The 11,280-nt window shown below is 51.6% G+C and overlaps 2 protein-coding genes across 2 annotated transcripts; both read right to left on the bottom strand.

The window, feature by feature from the left end:
- Positions 1 to 2,766: 2,766 nt before the first annotated feature.
- PV09_09081 (uncharacterized protein) lies at positions 2,767 to 5,261 on the bottom strand (the record flags this gene model as incomplete). Its single annotated transcript, XM_016363073.1, has 5 exons — positions 2,767 to 3,071; positions 3,700 to 3,738; positions 3,791 to 3,841; positions 3,975 to 4,508; positions 4,563 to 5,261. The coding sequence occupies 5 exons, from the start codon at positions 5,259 to 5,261 to the stop codon at positions 3,039 to 3,041; spliced, it is 1,356 nt and encodes a 451-aa protein (XP_016209087.1). The 3' UTR covers positions 2,767 to 3,038.
- Positions 5,262 to 5,763: 502 nt separating this feature from the next.
- Positions 5,764 to 10,996, bottom strand: PV09_09080 (uncharacterized protein; the record flags this gene model as incomplete). Its single annotated transcript, XM_016363072.1, has 1 exon — positions 5,764 to 10,996. One exon carries the CDS (start codon positions 10,994 to 10,996, stop codon positions 5,924 to 5,926), a length of 5,073 nt encoding a protein of 1,690 aa, XP_016209086.1. The 3' UTR covers positions 5,764 to 5,923.
- Positions 10,997 to 11,280: the final 284 nt, after the last annotated feature.

The following is an 11,280-nucleotide window of genomic DNA, read 5'->3' as shown; positions in this document are numbered from 1 at the left end:
AAAAAAAAAAAAAAAAAAAAAAAAAAAAAGCAAACCCCTCGGTGAAGCCAAGATCTGATACGATTCTCTCTTAACTTTCCGTACTACCGTCAACGACAAACCTCCACGGCCGTTCAAGTTTTTCATATTTCGGTAACATTTGCATGCTACGGCCGATCGACGAAACGACGTCTTTTAATCATTTTATTTTCGCGGCTCCACAGCGAGAGTAGAGATACAATGTATGAGTATATTTTCAGGGTGGGACGGCGTTCGTGCTTTGGAGCTTTGCTTTTCCCCATGTTCCATGCGGAAGCAGTCTGAAGGAGGCGACGAGGATGATATATAATGATACCCTTCAACGCGATGAGTCCATGCTGAGGGCAGCACATTTGTATTTTATAGAAGATGTCTGATTCATTGCTGGATGGTCGGCAGATGGCATGATGATGAAATGATTATTTTGTATTTCCAGTTTTCTCTTTACGTGACAGGCGGCGTTGTTTCACCTGCTTCCACGACTTTTCTTTTCTTTCCATCCCCGAGCACCGTTCGTGACGTACGGCACTGTCAGCCCATGTTGGAGCTCTTGAGGGTTTCCGATGGCTGAGGACGTTGGCGCACGGATGCCGCGAGTGTTACCCGCCCGTCGGGGGGATGCCAGGTGCTGAGTCAGCACGCGCGCCAAGACGGGTAGCGCGGAAGACCCTGTTGGCCCCTTGGAGATTGTTAAGGTCAGGTCGATTTTGGTGTGCGATTGCAAATGATGACAAAATCGGATCCGCAACGCCCCAAAAGGCGAACTAACTCAGACCCCAGGCGCGCAGGTTAACTCGGGCATGACGCGCGATGCCCACACACGCCCCCGCTACACCTTTGTTCAGAGCGAAGCGTCGGTACAAAAAGAAAGGACAAGGAGCTCTCGACGTCGTGCACGAAGAGAGGGGTCCCTTTTTTTTTTTCCCCGGTTTCTTCTCTTTTCATAGGTCTTTTCGTTTCTGCAGCGAGAACGCCCCGTTGGATGCGTTCGCTCCGCTTGCTCGTCCCACGTTCGAACAGCAGTTTCGCAAATCGGCTCAAAGTGATCCCAAGCTGCTCCGCCAGGTGCTTTTCATCTGCGAATCCGGTGAAGATGACGGTGCGTCCCCGTCGAGGAGGCTTGCGGAATCCGCGCGAGCGTTGCTCCTCGCGAAAATTTCGTTCTCTTTTTTTTTTCTTTTCTTTTTTTTTTTTTTTTGCTGACATTCAAACCTCCAGACAGACACGAAGACGGGCTCGATTCTCAACTGGGCCGACAAGACTGGCGAGTTCAAGCGGCAGGTGTCCACGTTCCGGAACTTCATCGAGAACAAGCCCGGGGCCGAGTTCCCGCCAGAGAAAGGCCGCTACCACCTTTACGTCAGCTATGCGTGCCCATGGGCGCACAGGACGTTGATCGTGCGCAAGCTGAAGGGCCTCGAGGACATCGTCAGCTACACGAGCGTGCACTGGGAGATGCTGGAGAAGGGGTGGCGCTTCGCCCAACCGGGCGAAGACGTGCCCGGCGAAAACGTGACGCCGGACCCGCTGCACCCGGAGTACACGCACCTGCGGCAGATCTACCTCGAGAACGAGCCGGACTACGGGGGCCGGTTCACGGTGCCGACGCTGTACGACAAGAAGACGGGCCGCATCGTCAACAACGAGTCGGCCGAGATCATCCGCATGTTCTACCATGCCTTCGACGACCTGCTGGACGACGAGCACAGGACCGTCGACCTGCTGCCCGAGGCGCTCCGGAAGCAGATCGACGAGACGAACGAGTGGACGTACAACGACATCAACAACGGCGTGTACCGATCCGGCTTCGCGACGTCGCAGCAGGCCTACGAGACGGCCGTCCTGCAGCTCTTCAAGAGCCTCGACCGCGTCGAGGCGCACCTCGCCGCCTCGCCCGGCCCGTACTACTGGGGCGCCAGCCTCACCGAGACGGACGTGAGACTCTACACCACCATCGTCCGCTTCGACCCGGTCTACGTCCAGCACTTCAAGTGCAACATCAGGGACATCCGCTCCGGCTACCCGGCCATCCACTCCTGGCTGCGCCACCTGTACTGGGACCTGCCCGCCTTCCGCCACACCACCCAGTTCGAGCACATCAAGAACCACTACACAAAGTCCCACAAGCAGATCAATCCCTTCGTAAGTCGCCCCGCCCCCGTGCACGCCCCCGGCTGCAAGCAACTTGACCTCGTCCTCTGCCGCCCTCTTTTCTCTTTGGCTGACGTCGAACCCATCCCCAGAGCATCACTCCCGTCGGGCCCCTGCCAGACATCCTGCCAAAGGACGAGGAGGTCGCCGCCGTCAAGGCCGCCCTCTAGGCTCTTTTATGTAAATATATATATATATATATATATTATTATCATTATTTTCGCTTATTCGCGTGCTTGGAGAGGAAAGCTTTACACTCTTTTTTCGCACGCCATGCATATCCTGCCTATGTGGTTGCGTGTGATCAGAATCTCTGCAAGCCACCTCCAAGGGAAGTGAAGCCTTCGCGTTTCGGTAGACGATTACGTCTATCGCGCAACGTGGGGCCGTTTTTATCTAGCTTTGAAGGGCTTCCACTTGAAGTGAGGCATCCGCCACGTGCGACTCTGAACTTCTCTTTGAAAAGGATTCCTTACACTTTGTTCAAGACCAATGACGATTCATTCATACTTCAAACTCGTAGTTCAACAAAGCTGCAAAAAGGGACAATCAAGATATAGACACGGAAAGTGGCAGCACGCGTCCTGTGTGGAAATATGAGACGCTCGAATGATTGGGTCTGTTTTTGCCTGGCTCTCAGACTATGAGCTCGTTGGTTCTAAGAGGGAATTGTAGATAATTCTACCTCTGTTCTCTTCTCTTTTCAAGAATGTTCTGAAAGGACGGGTGGCAAGAAATGTGAAGACGGCCTCAGAGACCGTCAGGTCAGTCACGAGGTTTGATACCAGTCCTTTGTAACCATGAACCAATCCTACGGCAGCCGTTGCACATCGCACTAGAGAAAAATGCCTTTTCAATGAGGTTTAAATCTATCCAACCAGAGTCTGTATCATATCGTCGCCCTGTTGTGTCATGTCAGTCTTATCTATCCGTTGAGAATTCGTCATGTTGTTCCTCACAATCAGGACGCATTCTGGATGCTCTTCGGCCCTTTGTCTTCGCTTAGTAGATTACCGCGTCTGTACTCTTTCAATTCTGTGCTCAAGGCCCAACGCCAGGCGGATGGGCGCAAACGTTTGCAGAGCGTAAGAGGGTTCGGCGCAAGCATCATGAGTCTTTACTCAAAGACGTTTCAGCATCCCTACGTTCAAGGATCTCATTCTTTCTCCATGTTTCAGGAGGAAGAAAGGAACGGGCAAACATGCGAGGGCAAGAAACGCCAGAAGTGAATTTCCCCAGCCAATTCCAAGAGCAGAGTACATTCTCGGGGCCGCCAAGGGGATCACGCCAGCCATGACAGATCGCATGATGGTGGTAGCCGCAAGGGCAGATGCAGCAAAAATCTATTCTCAATTAGCACCAAAATACTTGGTCATAGGCAGAACAGGTTCTTGTCAAGATAAGGAAGAAAGCAGCGGAGGCCAGGACAAAATGAGAATAAAACAAAGGTTCATGTTTGGCAGGAAAATAGTACTCTGCGATCTTGTTCAGCCAATGAAGCGCACGTTTAATCACGTCTGAAGGTCTTACGACTGTGTAGGCATCAACGAGATATGCTTGCGTCGACATCTGTTCGATTCTCAGTCTCGCGCTGTGCGCTTTTACATCAACAGATTCTTACAAATATTAACGAGTTTCCAAAGCCTAGAAATGCGGGTCCAATTATTGGGACCTGATAAGCATCAGCCTCATGCAGAGTAATTCTATCTCGTTCAAAACGGAGACGGTATCGTAGGACTTCGCAGATTACCGTGAGAGTTTGCGATTCGTGACCATGGCCGTAGAGTTTCGGGAGAGCAACCTACAATCCAATGAGTTTTTGCCTGGGCACTCCAACCATACCAAAGGAACGCGATGGGAACCGAGATACCGCCCACAACAGCTAAAGGAAGTCGGTACTCTGGTTTCATTTCTCCACCTGAGGTCGCTTCCTTCGCGGCCTTGCGTTTGAGCAAGGGGTCGCTGACTAGCGCAAAGACAAGCGGTCCAAAGAAATAACCAGATCCCAGCCCAAGGTATGCGAGACCGACGACGCTTGTCTTGAAATGATAGACGTCTTCGAAAGTCGGCGTGATCGTGGTGATGAGGAGGTAGAAATAGCTGTACATCAGGCCCATGTACACGGAAACAGACGTGACGACTGGGAAGAGAAACAAAAATTTCATCGCGCGGTTGATGCCTCTCTTGAAGTACGGCCACGGGGCCAAGCCATTGTCGAAATCTGTGCGAAGGGCGTCGTTCCCGGTCTCCTCTCTCAGCCGTGCGGCTTTGCGGCCAAGTATGATCGGAGGATATGTTTCGCGCCAGATAGGGACGGTCAGCACGGTGGGCAGCGCGAGCTAGACAAGTCAGTTAGGAAACAAACCTGCCAGCTCGAAGCCAAGACGACTGACCAGAATCGCGCAAAGCCAAAACGACCATCTCCAGCTCGTCGCAGCGGTAAGAAAGCCGCCACACACGGGGCCGATGACGGGACCAGCCAGAAGGCCGAATGTGAACATGGCCAAGGCGAATCCCCTCTCCTCTTGCCGTACCGTGTCCGCAATCACGCCTCCGCCGTTCGTCAGCGGCACCGCCGCGAAAATCCCCTGCACCAGGCGAAAAACGATAAGCATGTTGAGGTCGGTGGCAAGCGCACAAGCGACGGTCCATATGAGAAACCCTACGTTGCCGATGTGCTGGATGGGAAGCCTGCCGTACAACTCGCTTAACGGCGCGAAGAAGACAGGTCCCGTGGCTAGGCCGAGGACGTAGATTGTTACGACGAAACTGCCCAAGATTTCGTTCGTGGAATGGAACTCCTTCATCAGGGCTGGCACTCCAGGCGCGAAGATGGACGAAGAAAGACCAGCGACGAGTGTGACTGAAGATACAAGCGTTATGAGGGTCCACCTTTTCAGGGCTGGCCAATTCACAGGATTATCTGGATCGTCAGGTCCGTCCCAAGTAACTATGTTTGGATCTACTTCCGCGTCATCGTTTTCCATCTTCGTTGTTTCAATTCCATCTCCTGATTGAAATCCTAGCGTAGAGGCCCGTTCGATTTCCAGCCCGCTGGACGAGATATTTTCGGGCTTATCATCTTCCTTCATGACAGAGAGACGCTGATGTGAATCGGAAGCTAGTCCGCAAGGATTCGATCGCAACTGTCTCGAAATTTGGCGATTTGACGCGTGGAAAAAGTATTTAAGATGGCCTGCCGCTTGGAGATGAATTTACATTGAGCATTCAGTCGCACTAAAGCGATCATCCTCGCCTCCAGCGGCTAAGCGGCACCGGGGACCTTGCCCCGCATTTCCCCGGATAAAGCGACCTTTCGAAAGGAGTAAGTAAAAAGTAAGGCTGCTTGAAAGACTTATCTGCTTTGATTCTCATGTTGTTGCAACCTCCAGCATTGTTGATATACACACGTCGCTGTTGTCAAAAGCTGAATGACTGTTCTCTGAAGTTTATGCCCATATGTGGATGATGACGAGTTTAGAGCTCCTCTTCAAAGCATGCAGGCCAAAGGAGTGGGAGTTGCAAAAACGCAATCCAGAGTGCTTAGACGCACGTCGTAAGAGAGGATCCAACGAGGAAAGCTCAATTTGGATAAAAAGATTGTTATTCAAAAACATACATTGAGTGACAGAATGACGCTAGCCGATTGTGGATAAGATCAATTAGGCATTATAGACTGTCCCGTCCAGAATGCTTTCCATCAAGTCAGTACTAATACAAGAACACACTCCGCAGCCATTTCTTCGGCCTCTTGTCAAGAAAGGGCCAGTCTTGATTTTGATGGTAGACTCAGCTCGGTCAGCCCAGTTAGAACCTGTGGACTCGCCGCCACGTTAGCGGTGTTGTCGACTTCTTTGTAAAATTTCCGCAGCCAATCGGCATCAGAACAAACTGCTTCCATCTCATCCTTCACCTCTTCGGCAGTTAGTGACTTGCTCTTCTCTAGCGTCGTCGTATAGCCCGCCTTTACCCCTTCTGTGATTGGTTTCATCGCCGGGCTTGCCATAGGACTTCTTCGGCTGCCGCCTTGTGCTCGTCTGTCCAGCTCCCTTTCGACATTTAATCGGGCGGTCTCACGCCGAGAACTCCCTCGATCGCTGTACAGACGGTTCGCCACAAGGAGAAAATTCCCGTCGTCCGTGATTTGCACCAATAGTGTACCTGACTTGTGAATGTACTGAGTATACTTGTAGTCAGGTTTGCCCCATGAGTAAAACACGTCAACGTCGGAGGGAAACTCTGACGCTGCCTCTACATCGAGTACAAAGTGTAGCTTGGCTAGAAGCGCCTTGTGATAGGCGTATTTCTCAGTTTTCTTGATTGGCGTGAATGAGTTGGAGTCAAAATGTTTTGTAACCAGGACGGAAGGAGGCGCTACGGCAAGTTTGATGATGTATGGTGATCGAAATGGATGGTCATCTGTAATAGCACAGGCCTCAGCAATAGGAACCTCAACGAGCTTCAGCCCATATCTTTCTGCGGTGGTGGCCCAATTGACGACAGCGTCTTCAATGAGCTTCGATGTTACGTTCATCCAATCGATTCGAATATGATAGCAATTCGCAGGATTGTGAAGCCGATCGTAATGCAGATTGATGATCTCCGGTCGATAAGACTTGTGCCTGGGGTCAACATCGTATTTCATCACGCCGCTGATATATGCTTTTCGTCGCTCCGGGGGTTGTTCGTCATCACCATTCTCTCGCGTGTCAGACGACCCTTCGTATTGCGACAAGGAACGTTTTTCGTTCACTGGCGTTGCGGGAATCGATCGTGGACCGGTACGTGAAGCGCCAAACCAGGCCTTCCTTGACTCTGGTCTTATCTGATACTCCTCGCCCATCGTGTAGAAATATTGCCCGTCACGGAAATCTTTCTCGTTCTTGACATGCTTAAACAGTCCTTCCTGCATCAGCTTGTTCCCGAATTCTACGGCCGCCTCACGGGTATCAATGTCTTTGAAGCGGAGAAGAATCCAATTAGTGAACTCAGTGCCAATGAAGCAATTGTTATGCACTCGCCAGTGCCAACGACGGTCCATCATGTTAACACCATGTTCGCCTTGAAGTTCTTCGGACAACGCCTTCAGGTCGTAACTCTTGGTGGTGTGGGTTTCGATCGGCGCTGCTGGTGCAGGTTCGGTGTCGGTAAACAAGGAGCTTACCATGCCTGAGGCGATGACTTCTGATGGATTCCGCGTCTGGTATTCGATCTGAAGAGGGTTTGGATCCTTTCGTTTGTTGAGAGACTGCGCCAGACGCTCTTCCTCAGGCAGAACACGATGTCTCTGCCATAATTGGGTGAGCCGCTTGATGCCTTCAAGCCGAATTTCTTCATCTGTATCTTCCCTCACGGTTGTAAGAGCGTTTGATCGAACAGGGATGTCGACTGGTATGAGTACAAAACGCGCCCTCCAGAAGCGCAGAGCGTCAGAAAATTCTTCGGAGTAGCCGGCGATGAAGTTGTCTATCAGATTCCAGTTGTACTCGCGGGTGTTGTTCCTGAATGTAAAATTACGGGGTCGGTATTCTGTGTCAAGAAACGTCTTTATCAACGGTCGGTAATTGACAGCATTCGAACCTTCAAATGGCTCATAATCCTGTGTTGGCTTGCGCTGAAACCGGCGAATCTCGACCTTGCCGTCAGCTCCGCAAAGCAGCTGGTGAATAGTATTGCCTAGTGACATGAACACGGTAGCGCCATCTTGCGCCATGTAGCTCTTGTCGAACACCCGAGCCAGGTCTCCTTTCTTATTTCCCAGAAACTCAGACACGGATTCTCCTACGACGAGTTGAAAGCCGTGAGCTAGGCGAAACCCGATTAGTTCGCGAACAAGATGTTCGCGGGACTCAGCCGAGTCGTTATCTGTATTCTGGATCAAATGATAGAAGTTTTCGTGGTACTCGGACGCCAGCTGATCAGCAGTTGGAAAGTAGTCGTTTGTTAATGGTACGGAAGCTGGGTAGCAGAGTGACCTCCATTTAACTTTGTCCGTCCGCAATGCCTTCGGAAATACGTGCTGCCATCGACTGTACCGAGTACGTCCTTGGATATCTTCCTTCTTCGGATTACATGGATTAAGAAGGTCAAGCCAAGGTGACAGGGCCCGCGACAAAGACACAGTTGTGGGCATCTGTTGGGCTTCGGCACTCGATGACAGGTACGGTATGTGACGACGTAAATGAGCTAGTCCACCCAGCTTGTCCTCTGCAATAAGTTCTTTGTTGAGGTCTCGCTTCAACCCGCCTCGATGTGAACCTCTTAGAGTTTCCAAAGAGCTCGGAAGCACCTCATCAGAAGACTGACGTCCATGCTGGATTCGCAAGCGTGCAGTTTTTGCAGCCGAGCCTATTTCGATAGGGCGAGACGTTTCCGTGGATTTCTCTGCGACAGGATTGAGTCTCGCTGGCGTCGACGGCGTTGGCGATGGAGAATTCAACCGAGATAGTGCATCCCGGAATTGTTGCGTATACGTAGACGCATCCGCTTTTTTCGCGGCTGAATTTGTTTCGCGCTGCTTTGTGAAGGTGGCAGGTTTAACCACACCGGCCACAGACATATCAGTACTGACGGTAGGTTCGGCGGGTTTGAGTGACGAAGAACCACCGAAGCTTATCTGACGCAAAAGTTGCCGTGACGGCGTTCGAGCCGAGGTTGATGTTGTCGTATTCGACGCAAGACTAGTCAAGCTTTGCTTGCGATGAGGCAGCATGGACGGCGTTTCGGCCTCCTTGTCTTTGATTTTCCACTCAAGAAACCCTGTGCCTGGCCGGTAGCTTCCGGGATGTGGAGCGAGAAGTTCCTCAGGATATTCAACGTCCTGACGGTGTGCTTCGACACTCAACTTTCCTGAGTCGGAAGCACTCTTCTGTGCACGTTTACGTGCATGTTCCTCGATTTTTCTCTTCTCGTGAAGCGGCCGAAAAATGTACTCATCATAGTCATCCATCCATTCGCGCTCATACTCGCCGATCCGGTCAAATGTCTCCTTGGTGACTGGCTTGCCCGAAATTTGGTGCCGTAGTCGATGCCAAGGATGCAAGACATGTTCATGCAACTTGGCTATGGCGATCGAGGTCATCTCGTTTTCCATGAGACCGCCCATTTGCAAGTCGTAAAGGCGTATGCGAGGTTGATACGTTGCATCCTCAGGCTTACGCAGCTTTACTTCTGGCACGCTGTTCCGCCGTTTAAGCTGCATAGCATCTTCACGGGCCTCACCTCGCCAGTACGACACGTCTACCCAGTGTGGTATCGCATAGCTCCAGTCTCCCGCTTTGGGTTCCTTGGGACTTTTGTAATTATTGGACATCACCCTGCGCAAAAATTGCTCACTTTGTCGTGGCGTGTTGTCACCAAGGGACGTCGCGGGTGAAGGGCTCTGAGTCGGTACTGTGCTTTCAAGGATACGTGGATTCCTGTACGCAAAGAGGGGCACAGAGTGCAAAGGCATCGGTGCCAAGCACACGAGATCGATGCCAATGCCTGTGCCCATCAAGGCATCGGTCGTGAGCTTGAGCATGTCGTAGTTGACTTCGAAATAGCCCGAGCCAGCTGTGATGACGATGACAGAGATGCCGGTGCGGACAAGGTCGCGATCAATGTAGTCTCGAGAAAATTGAGAGGAGGCCAGATTCAGCGCCTCGAGCAAGTTGCCCTTGTACGCTCGACTGAGCGTGCCTGCAATGATGGGCTTCGTGGTGCCGTCGACCTCCTGCATCTGCACCGAAATCTCCTCCAAAAAACTCCTAAACTCTCGCTTGAGCTGGTCAAGGATGTTGATCCAATCATTGCTTGCCATGTCACTGACAACAACACGGTAGAAGTCTTGGTAGCCGTTGGATCTCCCCAAGACCCGATCATGAACTCCCCCTGCGGGTGGCTGATGACCGTCCTCATATTCGAGTCGCGCGAAGAGTATGATGCTGACCAGGTGATGTGCATTGATCGACATCCACTTCTTGAACAGATCAGGGAGGAAGCCATGGATGACCTTATTGAACATGATTTCTCCGGAACACTCCGTATCGAACTCCCACATCTCGCGCGACATTTGGATGAAGAGCGTGTATCTGGCGGACTCGCTCCGAAATATTGGACGTGTGTCTGACGCAAAGTAGCCTGATTTCTTGCTCCGGCCATTGATATAGACGGTCTTCACGGTGGCCTTGATCGTGTTCAGGAACAGAATCTTCTGATTTTGATACACCGTTCTCCCGCTCAACTCAGACGTCGCTAGCCTCCACATATCGCCTCGCGACAGGTACTCGTCACGGAAGGCCAGCTCGACGTGCGAGGCGACACACTGCTCTCTCTCGGCCTTGGCATCGTCAGCGATCGTCACAAACACCCGGGTTTCGGCACCGTTACCAGCTGAATCACGACCCTCATACCCGATTTGTATCCAAAAACCGCAGCGATCGCGGACGAGATAGAAATCTGTCGCACGGTTATGAAGTCGCTCGGCGTAAATGGTCAGTACGCTTACTCTTAGGTTAGGATCCTTGTCTTTGATCTCCTGAGGCGCATTGCGCACGACAAACGTGTATGCTCGCGAGTTCTCAGTGACCAGCGTGCTCGGCCCTAATGCGACGCCTTCATCATCGATGAGCACCCGAGAGGCGTAGCCCTCGTCCACGCCTTCCGATTTGAAAAAATCGCGGGACGAGACTCCGGCTTTGATGGGTATTACCTGCGCGAGATCACCTTCACGCATCGAGCTGGGAAAGCGGTCAGTGTTGAAGAGCACATCTTCTTGCGAGTAAGAAGGCTCGTGTGTGCGAAGTGTGCAAAGCTTTTGGAAGCGGTGCGGAGGAGAAAATGCCATGATGATGGAGAGAGCGCGGTCCGCTCACGGTGACCTCTGCTAATAGCGGTGGCCACAGACTTCCGTACTCGAAGTTTTCGTCCCCATATGAATTCTCATCATGGCTATCAAGGCCTAGAAAGGCATCGAACACTTGAGGAAAGTTGAGCTACACGATGGATGCCGCTGGGTAGAGAAGGTCACTTTCTTCCAACGAATACGTTGATGCGGCTTATATCGACGTTAGCGATGTGGTCAAAAGATTATTTTACACATTAATAAGTATGTTAAAGTAGCATGACAGG

This window comes from Verruconis gallopava (genome assembly GCF_000836295.1).
Source record: "Verruconis gallopava strain CBS 43764 unplaced genomic scaffold supercont1.53, whole genome shotgun sequence".
NCBI classification, from domain to species: Eukaryota; Fungi; Ascomycota; class Dothideomycetes; order Venturiales; family Sympoventuriaceae; genus Verruconis; species Verruconis gallopava.
This window is presented reverse-complemented; position numbering and strand designations above follow the sequence as displayed.